General features: G+C 37.2%; 1 protein-coding gene across 7 annotated transcripts in view; it reads right to left on the reverse strand.

Moving 5' to 3' along the window:
• KAT6B (lysine acetyltransferase 6B) overlaps positions 1-21,383 on the reverse strand; it is a 118,456-nt gene that overhangs the window by 91,443 nt on the left and 5,630 nt on the right. For all 7 annotated transcript variants that reach the window (XM_087766398.1, XM_087766399.1, XM_087766400.1 and 4 more), the window contains exon 2: positions 18,599-19,494. In XM_087766398.1, the coding sequence (XP_087622524.1) occupies positions 18,599-19,219 (621 nt within the window). In that variant the 5' untranslated portion in view covers positions 19,220-19,494. The remainder of the gene's footprint in view (positions 1-18,598; positions 19,495-21,383) is intronic.

Raw genomic sequence — 21,383 nt, forward strand, 5'->3', positions numbered from 1 at the left:
CAAACAGCTTGAAATGGCAATGCCCTGTAGCATAGACATGGAAGACAATGGACGATTCAGTGTATTTAATTTCAAACAGCCATGAGAAATCCTAAGATGTTTTCATCTACTTCTGCAAAATCTTCATCTCCAAGAACAAGAAGAACTGAGAAAATACTTGTATCTTGTTTAGCATAAAAGGTCTGAAAGTCTGAACGCCTAGAGGGCCTTTCTTATTGGCCCTCAACAGATGTCATGAATGGTCTTCAACAAATCAAAGGAGAAAGCAGTAGCAGAAGACGACAGGATTCAACAGTCTGCAACTGTACTGTACAGTACCCTTTCTCCCTACAAAGCAAAAAGCAATGAGGAAAGCATGCTTTTCAAAGTCGAACAGTTTGTATACTGCCGTGCATACACATAGAAGACAACTTTCATAGGAAGGTAGTACTTCCCCCACGCACACTCCTACCCTTTATTTTATAGCACAAAAGTAAATAACACTCCTTTTATGGTTTCTTTGCATCTTGCTTAGAATTTTAAGGACAACACATGTTAACTGCATAATACAGCTTTTTGTTATGGACTTTTAGGGTTTTGTTAATACTGTTTTCACATGAGGTATATGCATGATGGCTTGGGATATCAGACAGTTTAAAGTATTTCATTTTGTATTACTAGGAACAACAACAGAAAAAAAATACAATAAAGAGCAACAATGCTGCTTCCTATTAGGAGGCAAAAGACTTTGCCTTTTAGTTGTTGCACTTTTAACATGTGTCACTTGTCAACCCTGACAGCCAGCACAGAAAAACCTGCTAGCACTCAGGACATTTTCCTCCAGAGAGAACATATTTTATCAAGGATGACACACTAGCCAAATGTCTCCAGAAGTTTTCACAGGTAGGTGCCCATCAGTACTGATGACAGTTGAAAAGGTGTCTCAAGCATCTGCTGGTATGGTTGCATTCTCTGAAGCATCATTCAAATGAAGCTATATAATCCATGGGGAAAGGGGAAAAAGAGGAGGAGGGAAGATTCGATCTCAAAACCTGTACACTGCACCTAAGTTTTGATTTGGCATTCCTGTTTGACACCATTAAAGATACTTCAGGTTTTCACCCCATAAAAGAATGGCAATAGTTAAGGTCACTATGGATCTTGCACATAAAAATCTGTACTAACCAAATACAGGAAGTCTTCAAAATCAAGGCAAACACCTCATGCAATTCTACAGGATGGCCACACGATGTAACAACATAGCTGTATAACTGAGCTCTGTAGTATAGCATCCTATTCTTCTGGCCCAGTGTTTTATCATTTAACAGAAATGATTTTATCGTTTATCAATGTATCAGTTACGACACATATTTGTGTTAATCTGCTACAAATACAAAAGCAAAGCCTTACAGCAAAAGAATAGTATTTTAACTATATGGCATTACAGTTTCAGTATGTTTTAGCTTTTGAGGAAGAAACTGACCTTTGTGGTAGAATGTTAGGCACAAAAAAGGAAGTTTTTAGTACTCCATTAAAAAGACTTGACACAAATTCAAACAAGACAACCTTAAGAAAAATGTATTCTTTAGACACGGATAAGGCAGCTAGTGAGGCTAGTCTTCAGATTCCTGTAATCAGTGACTACAAAATGAATTCCAAGTTAGTTAGCAGATTATATTAGTTAAGATCATATACAGATAAAGTTGAGGATAACAGCTTGGTCCTCTATAAGAAAACACTACTTTATAACTTGTTATATCCTGGAAAAGAGTTAGGATCTTCTTAAACCAGGTAAATTATTTCAGACATTAAACAGAAAAAACCTACAGTACTACAGAAATGCTTCTGCAGGATAAATCAGGCTACTCACTTCTGAGTAATGGTCTATTAACAAAATTCCATCTTTTTTTATTTGTTTGCAGAACAGCTCTCTCCTATAATCTAGGTAAAAGCCTTTTCATCCTCAAAAAAAACATCTGCATGAAACCTCTCAAGACAGAATCTTCTTCCAAGTCAGAATAATTAAGCATCAGGCTCTAAAAAACTGTCTTCGCTGCATTCATTTGGTCTTTTGATTCTACTCTAATGGATTATTTAACTTAGTCACAATTTAATCCAGTGTTATAACTCATGACCAAAGAAGATTATTATAATCCAGCTATAAAAGCTTGAGCTCTTGAGGTAGCATACGAGATAGCCCTATTCTAAAGCTTCACCTGTGCTCCTACCACTGTGAACTCTGCAGCACAACATACCATAGAGGGGACTCATCAGTCCCTTCCCAAGACTTTGGAAACTTAAGCACACTGCCTTAAGCCTGCATTTTCTAGTCAATTCTACTCTAGTCAAGAAATACATACACTGTAGTCAGGTCCTCAGGCTAGCTACTTTTTCAAGCTGTGTGAACTGATGGTGGAAGGCAGGTAGGTGGGTGGGAGAAGCTAGTGGCAGTGAAACAGAAAGGTGAGAAAGAGAGCTTTTTTTCCCCCTTCAGCAGATGAACAGTCCAACACTTACTGTGTATGTTTCCCATCTCCCCAAATTATTTTAAGCTAAATATTAAAATATTTCTGCAAAAGAACCTAACAAATGTTATGATATGACAGGAAACAGCATGAACTATACTGTGTCCTATACCACAATGGTAAACTCCCATCATAGTTGGCTTTTTCCTTCCCCTAATTATGAGCAGTGAAACCACAAAACCCATGTTAAGATCTTATCAGTTAAGGTCCCCTCATGGGAAAAGTTCAGGAACAGCTGTACAAAGAAATGAACACTGCTCAGCTTGAAGTTTCCTAAGTAGCCACAAATTCAGAAAAGAAAGAATGAAAACTGTCCATCTTGACACAATATTTAAGCCTCGTCTATCACTTGTGCTATTTGTATTAGTGACTTCCTAATTAGCACTCTGGAGAAGCATTCAAAGTGACTACAAAAGTAACAAAAACCCCACAGTATACTGTTTTCACTGATGCTGATAGCACCTCAGAAGTATAGAGTATATATATGCAAACTGGTAATTTAGGAAAAAAAACCCTGAGAATTTAGCTAAATTGTACATAGTGTGAACAGGTTTCATATACCTTATATGTTAACTGCCTACCACTTTCCTAACAAGACACTTTTTAGTACCTCCATGGAAGCTGCTAATTAAGTATTTACTATAGCTTTTCCCTCAAGCTTTACACTGATGAGGCTAAACAACAAACACCAATCTCAAAGCGTGTTCAATGCACTTCTAAGCATAAAAAGCATTTTTTTTAAAAACAAACAAACAAAACCCCCAAAACACTCTATGTTTTGCTATTGTTTTCACTACATGGGTTATCTGTTCTAGATTATCCTGCTCTTAGAAAAGCCTGAAAAGTACTTGGAACCCCACACCTAGGAAACAAAAAGCCAGGCATACAGCATAAACACCAAACCTATCTTCTGTGGCAATAACCACGGAGGGAATAAGTGCTGACAGCAAGTATAACCTGTATCAAATAGAACTGTGATGGAATTTAATAGATCTACTAAGAAAAATATTTTCGTAGACCAAGTATTTACTGTTTTGTGAATACAAATGAGTTAAACTGCAAATAAAATATAAACATTACTTTCTTATAGTACCACTTTAAAAACTCTTAGCAAAACTGGTATTTTTACTTCTATATAGAAGTCGACATAACAACAGACTACAGAAGAAACGCACGTTCATACAGCTCTTTACAAGCCATAGCTGCCATCTTAGTTTGAAATGCAGTTCTAAGTCATGCTTCCCTGCTGCTGTTTTACTTGTATCAAAACATTTGTCATTGTACCTCTGCTAGTATCAGCCCCAGTTAAGAATTTAATTACCCTCTCTTACTGGCTTTATAGTCTAACAGGTTGTTTTCAATGAAGAATAATATAAGGTAATATACAATATTCCTGTAGTACCTCGTCCTGGTGAAAATCCTTCCAAGAAAACTGTTTAAAATTAGTATTAAGAAATCACGTTTTTTTTCCTCCAACTGTAGCATTTTGCAATATTTTATTAAAAAGCTACCCAAAAGCAAGCACTCTTTACTACAGGACTTAAAAAGACCTGAGGTGAATGGGACTACTAGATCACACAACTGAGTAAAACTTCCCAGTTATAACAAGTATGCACAATGCTTATCTGTGCTATTTTTGGCTACATTATATAGCACCACCAAGAAACAACAGTGCTGTAACCAAGGCTGTGCCATAAGCTGTCATTTTGAACTCTGATATTAGAAGCTGGTACTTTTGAAGTTACCATGCAGCCTGCCTATCTTCATCCTTGTCTCCAATGAAGCCACAGTCCCTCACAACTGAAAAATACCACTGCACGAGCTATTATATTTTGATCTCGTTTGCCTGAAGAAAGCATTAATGATCAGTTTACCTTAGTCACCCAATATATTCTAGGAAAGGTTGCTAAGAGATGAAAGATTTGATTTTCATATATACTATTCTGCAATAGTTGGTTTTAACATTGGGGCAATCACACAGATGCTAAACAGACCATTTTTTAAAGCTATTTCTCTATGACAGTATCTCAGATTTTTATACCCTATGAACATTATTAACTTTCAAAACATGAACCAGGTCACAAAAAAACCTGTTAGATACTTAACAGAAGTGGAGAGGAATTCTTGGAAATGTACTGGAGTTAGATGTCAGCATTTCAGTAAACTAGAAGAGGACAAAAAAAAATTCCTATAAAAAATTCCACTAGGTAAAAGAGAAGAGCAATTTCTTCAGTCTGAGAAGCTATTTCAAACATTTAAGATGGAATGTATCCCGCCTAAGTGTTAACACTGTATTCAGAAACAGAAACCAATTTGATTATAAGGGCAAAAATACATTGGGGATAATCAAACAAATATGAAGCCGCTTCCTTTTTCCTCATAATTTCAAAGATGTATCATTTGACTGTGGTATTTTTACAGCAGGGAAAACATTTCAGCTCCCAGGCTTCCTGCAAAGATTCCTTCAGAATGTCATATGTCCATCTTACTATAGTTCTATGTAGAAAAATTCAATTCAACTTAAAAATAGATTAATTTCTAAATTCTATACTTCAAATACTGACTTTTTAATCAGCTTTTTCATTATAATCCTGACACCAAAGTAGACTTTCTAGTTTTTGAACAATGTAGTTTCAACAGAAACAGCCCAACAATACTTCTTGAAACTGTATGGAAGATGGGCAACTATTTACTGGCAGAAGTCTAATCAGTACATATGATCTGGGTTGAGGGTTGGGAGGAAACATAAGAACCCATTAAAACATTATATACTTGACAAAAAAGTAAAAAAAACCCTAACAAACAAACAAACAAACAAACAAAAAGCACGACCACGCTTTCAAGAATGAAGTCGAAGTTTCACTTTAGCAGAGCAGGGAAGATGAACCTAAACCGGATCTCAGAAACACCTTCTTCTATAAGGTGCATTAATAGACCCTTAAGACTCTTAGCCCTCTTCTCTTTCCCTCTTACCCTGGGAAAGAGGTACTGTAATACCAAACATAGTTACTTCTAATCTATTTTTAAATCTCGCTGAGAGGACCATAATGCCTTGAGAAAGCAGCTCTCTAGAAGATCCCTGAAGTCCTCAATCCATTACTATGTTACAGAAAAGAGTGTATTACCCCCTTCTATACAGCACAGTATACAAGTATACCCCTTTATATATAGTTGCTATAACAATACCTTATTCTAACTATATTTTATCCATTGTGTTTCCAAAGCAGTAGAGTTATTCTCAGAAAAACTCACCTTTCAGATCCTCACAAAATAGAATTTTCTTGGACAAAACTATACTGATTTGAAGACCTTAATTGTTTTTTGAAAGTCTGTAAACACTGTCTAACAATCCAGAAGTGTTCTTGCTTTCTGCAGTCCAAGCAATTTAAGCTTTACCTGGGGAATGCTCCAATTCCTTCCCCAATCCCTTTCCAAAATCATTCTAGAAACTAAATTTTTTATTTAAATCTTGAAAACAGTCTTTAATAAAAGCAACCTAATTGAAAACCTAATTCTGCTTACTAATTTGTTTTCAAAAGGGTGGGGAAACAAGTTTACAAGCAAGGTTTAACACGACAGTGAACTCTCACCTTTAAATATAACCCCCAAAGGATGAGGTGTACACTCACAAATGTAATCCAAAACAGATAAACAGATGTATTTATGAACTTTATAATCATCAGATTGCTTAAACTGTTTTTGAGGCAAATCTCATCAATAAACTATGAACTAGTTTTAAGTGATATCTGCCACATGAGCTAATATCAAATCAGACGGGGGGGGGGGGGGGCAGGGCAGACACCACACCCCGCCACCACCAAAACAAAAACAAAACACAATCCAAAACTAATAATACAAAAAGCAGGCAGAAACAAGAGTTACTTCCCTTTGCACCACTTTAAGAAAGCCAGAGGAAGAAGAGAAGGAGGGAGGAAAAAACAATGGCACTTTGCAATCTATCTTTCTGACCTGCTTCCAAAGTTTTAAAATATCAATGAGCATGTGGTGACAACAAAGTTGGAAAATACAGTTTAGTCAAAATGTTGAAGATACTGTCTTATTGGATTGTCCTGATTACTAACACACTGAAGGTAGTATAATATAAAAAAATTCTTACAGTGGTCCAATGCTCAGTACCTGGAACAGGACTAAATACCCTTTAGCATAATCTTTGTATTCACTAAATCCAGAATTCAACAGTAGAGCAGCTGCTCAGTGCCTGGTCTGCAGAATTCAATGAGCGACAAAAGGTTACCTTAATTCAATGAGATAATCAGCACGCATTTACCCACTACCAAGAGTTTTCCAACCATCTGCAAGGCGGCAGAGCTAACTGCCTATAAAACAACTGGTAGCATGCTGACATGTCCTCACGTCCCTCATGTCAATGAAAATTTATCTCTTAGCAACAGCTAAAAAGGAGCTGAACTTCCAGAAATATTTTAGATGCATCATGAGCCAACAATTTCTTCGTAAGTGATTTTGATTGCTACTGATCTCCAAACAGATGTCTACTCTAATTGGTAAAATCTATTAAATACACACTTAAAAAAAAAAAGAAAAAAGTCAAGTTGTCATGGCTTAAGAAAGCAATAACAATGGGAGTCATTATAGCTGTGCACATAAAAGACAAAAGCTAACCTTATTTAAAGCTGCTGGTCTCGCAATGATATCAGTAACAGTGAAGTAAACAAAATGTGTGTGTTGTAGGGAGACGAAAAAATTTGCTATTAAGGCTGTCATCAGAAGTTGAAAGGTAAGACAAAAGTCTGCTAAAACCCAAGATAAATATTTTTGAGAGGAAAAGCAAAATTAAAGATTCAAGGTTAAAACCACATGAGCTACTAACACTATTTCATGATTCCCTCCCCTGCTACAGAAGGGTGAGAAAGTTACTTTTGTTCGCTTCGCCAATTAAGAACACCAAGATATTTATATCTTAACTAACTCTAAGTTAAAATACAAAATTTTAAGGCATCAAGGTTTACAAGTAAATTCCATATAAAACTTACAAGAAAATTTGAAATTCACTTGTTTTAGTGAAACTCACTTGTAATAGCAAAATATCAAGCAAATTAGAATTTTACCACCAGACAGAGATCAGGAAAAAGCTTGTCCTCAGCTATATCAGTAGCTCTTCTCTAGAAATCAAATCTTTCAGAGGTCTCTTCAAAATACATAGAAACAAAATATTGAGAAAGCAGCAATATAAATCATTAAGATTCAGTTTCATGTTAGCAGATTATGGGCAGTTCTGTTTAGAACTACATACAGAAAAGTAAATACAGCATGTTCACACAATGAAGCCTGAACATCTAGCTTTTATTTTGTTTTCTTAGGCAGAATAGAGCTGCCAGCTGTCAAAGTCATTTTCTCAAGGCAGGTTTATTAACATAAAAACAGATAATCAGTTTTATTTCTAGTCTAACTCTGAAAATTATCAATACCTTTTCCATAACAGACTAAAGGTGCCTAATAAACATGTTGAAAATGTCAATTAAGGCAGAGATATCAATGAGAAAGAGAGGTACCAAACAAAATTCCCGTACATCCCTCTCCCACCATTAGTATATTCTAGGAGACATAAAACAAAATCTGTCAATCCTGGGCTGAATAGCAGCCGCAATTATTTCCTTAAATTCACAGGCAGAATTGAGGTACCATCTTGAATTCAGAACAGTATAGGAAGTTGGGAACACAGGGGAAGATTCCTCCAGTGGTTTATTATTCCAAATAGAAGACTCCCACCATCCATCTCATGTTGAGATCTGAAGGGTCTTCTGAAACTCTCTACAGAAAAGCTGAAAACATGCCTGCAAGATGAACAGCTACTCACTGGTTTGTAAACACAGTGCACAAATGCATAAAGTGAAAACAACTGCCCATTACCACATAAATTTGAAGCAGCAAAGCCCAGAACAGAACTCATGTTTTCAGATTCCTAGTTCTTAAATAGTTTTCAATGAATGTAAAGCAGAAGCACTAGCTAAAGCCAGGATATTTTTTTTTAAATAGCTACTGCATTCAATATTTTATCCAGGGTAAAGTATCTTTGATTTTTAATCACTAGAGAGTAAAGTTAAATGCATAGATGTAAAGAGGAGGAATTGCTTGACTACAATGGAAGCTGTCACCTTTACAAACGTGGTAGTTTAAAATTTGTTTTAAAAACACTTAGAAACATTAAAAGACATAAGTACCAATAATTTCCTTCCTCAAGAGTATGGCAGACAAGCATGTCAAGTGACCCAACAATAGGAATTCTTTAAAATGGCCACAGAAGAACAAGTCACTGGTTTCTACAACAGTGTGAGCTCCGATACTTTTTCATTTAAACATATAAAAGCACAGTATTAGACCATTCTGTATGCACATAGCACATGCTGCTATCTAACTTGAGAATCTACCCTGTGAGTGGTTTTCTCTATTTATTTCTTGACTGATTTATCTATAATTTTTAGACCTTCAGAAAACATCTGAAACACCTGAACGAAAGCTTGCTTTGCTAAATCAGCAGAATGTGTGGCAAACATCAAAATAAATAGAAATTGTTTTGCTATACAATTTTCCAATATTAAAGCAGCACTAACAAGTTTTCAGTGACATTCAGTTTCCACAACTGGATAAAGAGGGAAGGGAAGAGAGCTGGGCAGTTCGAGGCAGAGCAAGAATATTCAGATCAGAAAATACGGTGTTTATGTATAACCCCATTGTTTATTACATAAACCTCCATGTGTATATTTATAAACTGACTGATAACCAAATACTTACTTGCCGGAGTCAATACACTGTCCTCTTCCTCTACCACTAACATATCCTTGTTTACCTGACTCCTACAGCAGGTATACTAGTGTTCAGAGAACAACAGAGAAAAAACAAAGTAGGAAATGAAAGCTGAGTATCTTTAAAATTTGGAAGAGAAGGGAGGGATACAGCAGCCTTTATAGGCATAGAAATGTTAACTAGCCACTATTAAGTTCAGTGATTATAATGGATATTACTTTGGCCTTGAGAATTTTTTTTAGGCTCAAACACTGCCTTTTCCATCACCCTTTAAATGTAGTTTTGTATAATGCCTTTGCTAACTACTGCTCATTATCCACTAATCCTAAGCACTTTAGAGAATTCCACAGTACTTGCAAGTTAGGCGTTACTCACATCTTTACATATAAAGGACAACAGTTTTCCAAGTAGCGCCAGATAAGGTATCCACACAACATAATGGTGGAACTTAAATGAAGCTTAGCAGGCTTCAGACCCAGCCTCCTGGGTCTGGTATATAAAACTAAATGTACAGCAACTTCAAGCTCTTATTTTTCCAGATTTCAGGGAGTACCAAGAAAGCAGAAATCATGATGTTCAGTATTCTTAAAGCAATACACACAAAATGCACTTATGAAAGAAACTTTAACAACAAAAAAAATAAACACACTGTGAATTCTTCAGCAATGGTTTTCCCAGGTGAAGCTTCCAACCCTCTTAAAACTTCTTTAGCTTACACTTTAGCTATTGGGTGCAGCTGTCTGCAAGTCTTCATCATCATAGTCTTGCATAAAGAAAGTATACTTTCTGTTTTATTAGCCAACAGTTAAAAGAAGCAGAGAAACTTTCAATTCAAGTTGAAAGAGAATACACTAGGCTACTCTGGAGCATGTACCGCAACCTACCAGTCAAAACAAGAACAGACTCAAATGTTCCCTCAGATTGCTCAGGACCTTGTCTAGTCAAGCTCTGGCCACCTCTGTGGATGGAGATTCCACAGCCACTCTGAGCCCCTGTTCCATGTCTCTCCATCCTCACTGTAAAGGATTTTCTCCTTCATCTATCTGGAATTTCCCTTGCTGCAACTTGCGTCAGTTACCTCTCATCTTTTTGCCATCTGAGAAATAGCAGTCTCCATCTTCACTATAATCATGCAATAGATAGTGTTGGAAAAGGTGCTTTAACAGAACAGTCCCACACAAAGACAAAAAAAATTCTACACATTTATGATAAAATTATCTTTACTATACTCCTTTCAACTGTTACTTCTAATTACTTATTCGCTAGTTAAGAACTATGTGTACTCAACATCTGAAACAAGTGCCACTGACATTTGTCTCTTATTGAGCCAAATGCAAACACTGCTAGCTAATGCTGCCACGAATACATGGACATTACATAAAAATTAATGCCTAAAACTACAGTCAGTCATTTTCACCATTTTGGGGAACACAGAGCTGTGAAATTAAAGCCAACTTCAAAACACCACTGGTGATGAAATTAAATGCTGGACAGCATGTGGAAAGTGTGTGGCAAAACTATCACAGCTTCTGCTAGCCCCCATTTCTATTAAGGATTCTTCCTAGGTGAGAAAACATCAGCCATGCCTCCCAGAAAACTTTGCTGAGATCATACACAGCTCTTCTCCTGTGCCAGAGTCCTGCTTGTAATTAAAAACAGAAGTCTCAAGCCTACTCCACCTAGTACTGCATTAGCCGGTAACTGATGGGCTGTACCACCACAACGGGAGATAAATGGGACACTCTGCCCCTCCAAAGCCAAATGCTTGAGAAAGCAGAAATTCCTGCACGTGTGTGTCTATTACTGCAGAGACAAGACAAAAGAGTTGACAATTTACAAGTCTGCAGTTTCCCTCCCCCCAAGGACTTTTTCCTTATGTAACGTCTTCTCTACAGTGCAACTTAAGTCTCAATAATCCGCACAAACCTAGAACTAAACGCACAGACCCTTGACTTGTACACAGACATCCCTTTAGCAGTTCACACCATTCATATTGTAAGGCTGCCTGTGCCTGCAAATTTGAAACTTTAAACTCTTCTGCAAGAACCTGGAGAGGGATAAGGAAAAAAGAAAAAAAAAAAAAAAAAAACAAAAAAAACACACCACCACACACCATAGAAAAATCTAAGTGACACCAGTTATAATTTCCCTTAATGAGGAAAGATATAAGCAGACAGGGGAAAACAACCACCACACACAAGTGATTTTGCAACCAAAGGAAATCATACTTGTTTAAAAGTTGGTTTGCCTCTTTATCAGGTAATCACAAAGGACAGCAGTGGATCTGTCAGCTAAGTGGTGCCTGATTTGATGTGCACCATCCTCAAAATTCTACAGCCGCAATCTGAGCCCTAACTGTGTTGTTCCAGTACACAACAGCAACTTCCTCCATTTGGTTCCAGAAAGTCCTAGTGTCCTGATTTGAAACAGGCCCTCACAATCATAGGAACTATGGGTCTACCCTTATGCCTAAGCAGATACAGTCCTGAATACAAAGAATAGAGTTGCCCTTTGAAAGAAGACGCTAATAGGACCATAAATGGATTCCAAGTTGTAAAGAGGAGTTTTACACTAATTGAGTAATTCTTTTCTCGATGCTAACTTGAAATTCATTCAAAAGTGGGTCTTTTGCCATTTCCAACCACCAAATTGGAAAGCTATGGTTGACTAGCAGTTGATCTACACCTGGGGATCTTTCTTGAGAAAGAAATCATCTGTCAAAAATAGCAGACAACCTCAACTGCAAGTTATCAAGGTTTTTTATCCCGTTTTGTAACAAAGTTCTTGCAACAACAAGAAACAACATGGAATTGTTATCATGTTTCAACTGGCACAGAAAAAACACCCAAGAGTCAAAGCTATCACTAATATTGAACATATAAGAGGAAAGACACTTAAGATAAGTAAGGATACAGCACTGAGCCAATATGCAAGGTAGTTCCCCTTATACCTAAGGCAGACTTCTGGTATTTCTATATTCTAGAAGGAATCTTGACAAAGGAGATATCCATCTACTGAGCAGTTAAAGAAAAATTAACCTTGGAGAAAAATTAAAAGAGTAAAACCTCTAACTGTAGTTAAGGAATCAAATGTGACTCCCAGTTAAGACAGAAGAGTTCACAGAAAATGGCATAGATGAACAAACACAAACAGAACTACTGGAACTACACAGGATTTCTTTAACTCCTTGATGTCAGTTTCAATACAGGACTCACCACAGTACATCACACCAATTAATTTTGAAGAGAAACTACCAAAAGAACCCATTTTTAGCCAGCCTTAGGATTAAATAACTTGCAGTATGAGGTTTGGAATCACTCCTTGCAGTAAACAAGAATCATGAGCACATTATGCAGAACTATGTTCCAAAATATCCAGCTTGGGGTAAAAAGGATGAGAAGGGTCTTCCCTGATGGTTCTATACGAAACTGCAGACAGATGACCTGTTTGCAGAAACTAAGTCACTGACATCAGAAATCGGAACCCAACCTCCCCCCGCCCCACCTTATGAAGGAGCAGACCAATCTAACTTAGGAAATAGCAGTTTTTAATCTCCCTCCCACCATACAATTCAAGAAAAACTTTTACAAGTATGCTTCTTGGTTTGATCCAAATGTGCTGAACTGTAAAATACAAAAAAGCCCCAAAAGCCCAATATCTCTCTCTACGGTGGTATGAGCTGCTTCTCCACAATATGGGATGACAAGACTTTTCCACTTCAGTTTTAAATGGCAAAAGATGGGGTACGTCATTCTTCATTTTCTGGTAAGCTCCAGTATCTCAAGTGTGAATATGATCCATTTGTAAGTGTTCACTTAGCTTAAGTTGGTACTTCTGGCATTTCAGAAGCTACAGGGACAGCAGACAAATGAGAGCAAGCAACAGCACCTAGCAATCATCGCAGAACTTCAAGGACAAGAGCTACACGCACTGAGGTGCAGGCCACCCTTCCAAGAAACAAGGGTATCTTGTGAATTGAGATAATGAGAAGCACAAACATGAGCGTTAGTGTTTGTCAAGTAACACTAACATTCCTCAGTCTTTTGTCACCCTGAAGATGTTATGAGGGGAGAAACACCGGTTGCCTCCAAAGACAATAGTATTTTATGGCTTGACAAATAGTTTAAGCCTAGATTTCATTTTTCTTTTTTCATAGCCCTGCCTACAGTCTCTTCAACTGTAGCACTGCAGATACTCTCTTACAGAAACTTACCTATCACTGCATTTTGGTGCTCAGACTTACCCTCAGGGGCACAGACTCCATGTAAAGCCAGCTCCAAAGTTAGTCATTATGAACATCCCCTTATGTGCAGATCAGTAAGATACATTGTGTAGCACTTCCTTTCTGCCTAACTTTTGTGTTTCTGCTCAGCAGAAAGTCTAGAGGCCAGAGAGAGCAAGGTAGAACAAGCAAAGAAATCTCAGCCAACACTCTCGTGTTGCCTACCCACAGGAAGGCAGGAAGCTGAAAAACTGAGCAGGGAGGAGCCTGGATGCCAAAAAAGCAATTCTCTATAGATTGGCCCTTTGCCTGAAAGACAGAAGGAGGAACACAGTGTCTACACTGGCACAAGCTACATACCAGAAAACTGAAATTCAACCCATGCCAAGTTACACTTTGTAAAGCTAAATGTACGTAGGCCAGTGAAAACAAAATTAGATAAAGAGTTTATAGTATGAAAAATTAATAAAACAAGTTTGGTTTTGCACAAAAGTCAGCTTAGAAAGACAAACTGAAAGTGAAAGGGGGATTAATAAAAATTTTCATGCCAAGAATCAGATGGAAACAGCTATTAATACAGTTGCTGAGCTGTTCAAGAGAGCGTTCAGGAGGACCAAGAAAACACTGTATGGATCAAGTCATCTCCATTTGCACTGCAGCTTTGGAAGTATACTTTAAGTAGTAATGATTCTGAACATAGCAAAGATGTAACCACTCAGATGTACTACGCATTCCCACAGTCCTCTGAAAATGTTACAATGGCCATTGCCTCTTCACTTCTTAAAGCTGGATTTATCCTTTTAAATTATGTTTAAAAATAAATAAAGAGCTGTCTACAGCCTACAAACATCTGCTTCTTCGGGTTTACTGTCATACAGAATTTGTGCTCAGGAGATGGCTAACTCCTAAGACCTCAGCGGTTTCATGCAGTTCCCAAACTGCAGAACCTTCCTAGTGCTTGTCCAAGTGACAAGGAAAACAAGGAACAACACAGCGCACGCGTGCACACATGCACTAAAAACACCACCAATATTGCCATTCTACAACTGACACCATTAAAGATAAACAAATACCTGTTTAAAGACTAACCATAACTTTTAAATACCACTTTGCCGCTGCATTTCCAGAAGTGTATTTTAATGCATCAAAGGCTTATCGAAAAACTAAGTATCACTCAACATGTTCAGGTTGATTTTCTTCTCTGTTCACACTACTTCCTACTCCGTTATCAGTTTTTACACTGCATTTTCTAATTAACGTACTCATAGAGCCCTTTTCAGAAGACGCTGGGTGAGAGAAGGTGTGAAGCGCAAGAGAGAAGATATCTATGCAAGATACTCTGAACATAAGGAAGAACACATAAGAGCAGTTAAATTGTTGAAACTAACTATGCACTGCAATATAGTGAAGTGCACAAGATCAAACTACTGAGCAATAAGTTTTCTTCTTTTTCTGCTTTCTTGTGTGTGTGTGTTTTGTTTTTTATTTGCAGGAAAGAAAAAAACATTACAAGTCTTCATCCTAAAGGACACCACTGTTTTCAGTTTCCCATCATTGTTAAGGCAGCTCCACCTCTGGCTGGATGCTGGTCCTTTTACACACCAATTTAACACTTTGGTTTTTGTTTGTTGGCATCTTTTGAAGTGCTTTGATTCAAGTTACCTGTCCACATCAAGTAAGCATCTACGTTAATGTAACCACCAGAATATTTAGGATAACTGGGATGTTCTTCTGAAATTTAGTTTATACTACTCGTTACACTTTGTATGATGTACAACCTAGACACCATGTAGCTGATAACAGCTACTGACCTTCCAATGGAATCAGTCCTTCCTATGACCCTAGTGCTTATATCTCTTCATACGGAAGTGAAAAAGCAACCCTCCACACACACTAGAAAATGGAAAGGGGTGGAGGAAGAGAGGATTTAAAACAGCTGCAGGATTTAAACTTCCTCTTCCTGTAACTCGGAGTTGACACACCTTTGCCCAAATCCAGAGAAGTCAGGATACCACTTGAAGAAAACATACCATTTTTACACAAATGCTTCCTTCCAGGTCTATGGATAACAGGAGGAAACATGGCAATACAAGCTATATTGCTGTAAGTAATGGCAGCTATTTCCACATCTAATGAAACACGAGGACTATATCTAGTTGCATTGGATCACCCAGTTAATATAAAGACAAGAAAAGGAGCTCCATGTCATCACCACCAAGAGGAAAATGTAGCACTTGCAGCTCCCTGTTCCACTTAAGTATTTCATTGAATGCGAAACACTCAACACCCCCATAACATAGTCAAGGCTCGAGGTCTGCAAAACTAACTTGAGTGGCACTGCATTGCAATAGTATCCATCTTCTTCTCAGCACACTAGATACTCTAATGCCTTTGGCGGGTGGTGGGGGTGGAGGGGAGAGGGGAGGGTAGAAAAGGAAAAAAACAAAAAACCCGCACCAAAACAAAAACCACAAAAAAAACCCACCACAAACAGGGCAGTACTATATCTCTTCTGATCACCTTTTACTTACTCAGGAAGAAAGGTTCAGAGTCTGCATTTGGTACTATGAGTGTGAAAGTTCAGATTGCCAAAGTGAGCTCTGATGCGCTTCTAATGCGCTAAATCTTTTAACTGTCTCATCCTGATGAGATGTTAATTTTGCATTAAAAAAGTCAAAATTATTCAAACTTCTGCAGTCATCTAAACAGATTTGTGCACATCCTCCTGTTCTTTCTTCTCCTCAAGGAACGTCAACAGAAGAGATACTTGAACTTCACCTCTAGTATTTAAAAACAAAAACAACCAAACTAACAAAAAGAGCCACCCGAACAAAAAAGCAGCTCTTACTTGTGCTAGCTATATAAGCAGCCAAAGAAACTTTCAAATACACCAATCTCGTCAAAGACTAACCATTCCTGAGAGATGCCAGTTGGCTACATTTTATTGTATAAAATTGAATAAGTAATCTTGACGTGCCCCATACGACCACTTAAATACTTCCAAGAAAAACAGCCAAATGGTTTTCCTGCAGTGTTGTTCCTATTCATGAATCACCATCAATTTCAAATGAACATGCAGTCACATCCCAATAATAGAGACACCTATTTACAGTTACTTTCAGAACTGTCCTCTAAGTTTATTTAAAGCCATACAGCTTGAAGACCAACAAAAATCCTGTACCAAGTCTATATATTTGCCGAGTAACTTGTGCCACAGCTAGTACAACTAAGTAGTGCACTACACTGATATGCAACTACTGATTTGCCAACCTTACATCAGAACTATATTTGTCAGGAAAAAGTGTATGCCGAGCAGTTTTTAAACACGCAAGTCACACTGCTGATTTTAAGGCACCCAACTGAAAGCTTATTTCTTGCCAAAGCACTTGCTAGAGAACAGATTTGTTTGGCTAACTTCTAGAAGACAGATTTATCCTTATACCCGTATTTTAGTATGGCAGTAACGGTTTTTTCAGCACCGTGACCCAACTAACATTCCTTGCAATGGATGCCAGTCCCAGTAGGTAGCCTAACAAGAGATGTTTGTTTCCACAGGATTCACGTGAAGCATCACAGTATTAAACTATTTTGGTTGCTCCGTACTCCAGCCTTCAAATTTTTCATGCCACTGGAGTATCAGAATTACAGAAGAATCTCTGAAAGTACTTAAACAACAGACAGCTTTATCGCTACAAGTAATTAAATCTTTATAGTGTATGGCTACAGCAGTAATCACACAGTAAGCAACACTTCTGAATTTCCATTCTGATTATTGAGCGTGAAGCTCCATGCATCCTTCAAACACCCGAGAAGTCCAATTTAACAGAAATAGATAGATATCCACATGTAAAAGCAATCATATTTAACATATATTTAGAGAAGCTCAGAAAAATCAGCCTACAGCTACCAACATTTGTAGTGTCACCTCTGACAGTTCCACAAACAACTGTTCTTGTAGACTTCACTAAATATTTAACACAAGCACTTTCTACTCTGCACCCTCCAGTGCCTTACAATCAGCCAAAGGAAAAAGGCGAGTGAAAATCATCATGTCTCAGAAGGAGACACTAATGACACCTCCACAATGGCAAAGTTGTCTGGGTTATTCCATGCCAAAAAGACAGGCCACCAAACTTAACCATTGAGAAGTCAAGGAAAACAAACAAACAAAAGAAAAAAAAAAGAAAAAAAAAGAAAAAAAAAAGAAAACAAACCACCAACTTACAAATATTCTAAGTAACCCAATTCAAGTAGATCAGGTAGCTTTTTCTCCCCAAGTACACTGAAAATTCAAAACACACTTCACCATACTAAATGGGGAATGATCAAAGAATGCCTACAGACATGTCTTTGACACTATCCCTTCATAAACAAAGGACTAATTGACACCCCTTCTCCCTCAAGGCTTAAGCCCTGTGAATAACTAACCCGAAAACAAGGCCCAAGTAATAGCAAAAATACACCCATGTAGGACGTCCAACAAAACTGAAATAGGAAGAGGATTCTGCAGTTTAGCTCAATTTGTCACTCTGACACCTTCACTTATATTCCTAGAATATTTACATTAACTCCAGTTCCTACTAACTGTAGTTTTAAAGCTAAGTATCTACATACAAATATCTTTAAAAATAATAATTCTAACAGTCTTAAATATCAAGAGTTCTACTGGTAGTATTTCAGGTGCTGTTCAAACTACAAGAAAAATCAGTCATCCAGGAGTAAAATGAAGGTAAAAGGCCGCAATCAAATCACATCGCAGATTTCAGCAACACCAGTCTGGCAGGCAAGACAGACAATCTCACACCTAGAAGAGACCATATAGCTGTACTCCTCCCTGCTGCTCTGTTTATCTACTGAAAATCCAAAGAGCAAACTATCCAACGCAGAATGGCAGGACATAGGGAGCCAAGTAAACTTTCTTAACCAGAACTGATTCTGCATGAATCTTTGACGTGCATCTTCACTTATATACATTTAAACAGGTAAATAAAGAACAAGAAGAATCATTATTTTTGCATTAGGTAAATAAACAAAGAACAAGAGGAATAATTTTTGCATTACTACATTTGCTCTCGTTTTTCAGACTTACCTGGTCTTTTTCATGGGGTAAAAGGCTGACAGGTGGAAGAGAAGCTGGGAAAGTGCTGGAGTATTTCGGAGCTCCTTTGCTTTCCAAACTGCCATAATTCACTCTATACTGAGGTCCATCCTTCAGTAATCTCCCATTGTTCACTGCACGTTTGGCCCCCAGACGCAACCTCTGTTGAAAGGCAGGATTGTTGAAAATATTTGCTAGGTCATTTTGACTTCTCAAATACTTCTCTATGTTTTTCAGGGAGGAGCCATTTGGTTCTTGAAGCCCTTCAATTGCTCTTCTCAAGAGTTTATTCCAATCCACATTACGAAGCTCATTACAAGCTCCTCTAGATCCCTTAACAGATTTAGGAATAGTGCCAGGTTTAACAGATGAAAATCGTCCAGGATTATCTGGGTCCTTGTAGGATGCAAGGCCTTTGTTGGTAACTTTAAGGATAGAACCATCTTGAACACTGAGTTCCAACTGTTCTGAAACAGTCTTCTTATCTAATCCATGGGAAGCACAAACAGCATGGCATATTCTCTCTTCAGAAGGCCTTTGCTTTTGCTTTTTAACTTTTTGTATAGCTTCAAGAATCCACTCCGTATAAAGAGGGTTGGCAAGTTTTACCATGGTTGACCAGTAATTGTTTCCAGCCAAGGGTTACCCATAGAGGTTCCTCCTCATCCCTTTAGCAGATATTTCAGAGGTTGTTCACACCTCAAACACAAATCAAAGGATTCCACACACTGATTGAATGCATCTCAAAAATATCCATCCTGAGGAGTCAGAAAAGGCAGGGAAGTATCTGTTGACTGAAACCTCCAGTTACTTTACCGTCATGGAAAGGTAGAAAGGATTCGTTCGTGATGACACTGGTGCATCCTTACGAGAAAGTTTGTTGCAACCTTTAAAAAGAGAAGAGGCAGGGAGAGAATACAGTTAATGCTGAAGTAAAAAGAAACAGAATGCATTCAGACATGTATTCATACTGTAGATGTTGCAGTATGCAAAAATCTTTTCGAAATTATATGAAATGTTCGCCATTTCCCATCCTACACCAAACAAGTCATCATAAAATCCTTCCACTTCTAACATTCAGTGATTTAGTTTTCCTAAATTCCATCACCCCAACACTTAACCTACTACTGACTTGTTGGACAATTTCCATTCAGCCAGAGATCTGAAAACATTCTCTAAAACAAACTGCCTACAAATCATTTCTAGACCCACTGCTATAAGAAAATTACTATCTGCATGGATTATACATGCACTTAAAAAACCCAAACACAAAAAACAATCCTCAGCTGATGAAAGTCTAATTATTAACCACTGCCATTTCTTATGGTATGCTGTCTGTAAGTGCCATGCCATATGTTGATTACACAACCCAGAAAAATCAAAAGCAAAATATCAGAACTGAGTTACTAGTATTACATCCTTCATTAATACCTAGGTATACTACAATACAGAAAGGAATCGCAAAGGCACTTCTTATTCTAAGGTGTGCAGTAAAGAGGCCCGCATTTTTGACACAAACTCTTAGGAACGGAAATGGAAATGAAGTAACGAGGCATTTTCACATAAATACACTGTTAGCATGAAGACATATAAAGAGGTCACACTGACAAAATATGTTTCAATGACTCACTAACAAAATTTTCTTTACTTATTATGGAATATATCATCCAATAGATAATTCAGTGGCTACGAAAACTTATATAAGAAACGTGAAAGAACATCTTGATCAGGACTTTATTCATTCTGCAGGGCAATATATGAAAAAAAAAAAAAAGCCATGCAAATTAAACTAAAACAGTGGTCACCTAATAAATAAATAAATTTATTTGAGGTATAGTTTTCTCTGCCATGACATGTGAGGGAAACCTTTTGAAGACATTAACAGAATTGTATAATTACTTCAAATCAAAGGAAAATAAATAAAAACGAGAAGAGAAAAATTTTCATTCTCAATAAATGGGTTGTCTTGTAAAGCAGAAGATTCACCAGTTTCACAGCAAAATCTAAAACGGAGTTAATCTGAAACTACGTTTATAAAGCTATGGCAAGCAGCCCATAACTAACAATAATATCTATGATTACACAAGTCTTGGACCTCATTTTTATTCATTTATTCAAGTCAACTTGCATTTCAATCGTGTTTAAAACTTGAGTAAATTATAAATAGGAAAAAAAAAACTGAATTGATGCAGTAACCTAAATTACTTTCAACTTGTTAAAAAGATTCCTCTGCAACTGTGAAGAGAATGAGTACAAAAACCACTTTTGGTCCCATACCTTCTCCTCCCTCTACCCCCTCAAAAATCTCTTTAAATATAAACTCCAGATCACGTTTCACACATTATTACACCTACACAACAGGATTAGTAACAAAAGAGCAGCTGGTTATTGGTGAACATAAATTTATTCTATACCCAAATAGTAGAAATATTAATCAATTCATTTTATGAATTTGTCATTCTTTAGGTTTGATTGAAGCTTAAGCATTTTCAGATTTATAAATATGAAAATTCAACTGACTGCCAGAATGAAAAGACACATTCCTGATACAAATGCAGGGCCTGAATGTTTAATTGGCTCTCATACTGAACCCTATTGATCTAATACATTGGATCCTGTTTCTTGCTTCCAGTCTGTACTTATGCAAGTTATATTTGATAACAGTTCTGTGTATTTCAAGTATTTGTAATAAAACAATAACTTGTTCTGTAAGCAGACATTTTAATTTAATCCAGCTAGCAAAAGCCATTCTTTCCCTAACAGCACTGTTTATATT

This window comes from Nipponia nippon, unplaced genomic scaffold (genome assembly GCF_047370975.1).
Source record: "Nipponia nippon isolate SJK-2023a ecotype South Korea unplaced genomic scaffold, ASM4737097v1 scaffold_3, whole genome shotgun sequence".
In the NCBI taxonomy this organism is placed as follows: Eukaryota; Metazoa; Chordata; class Aves; order Pelecaniformes; family Threskiornithidae; genus Nipponia; species Nipponia nippon.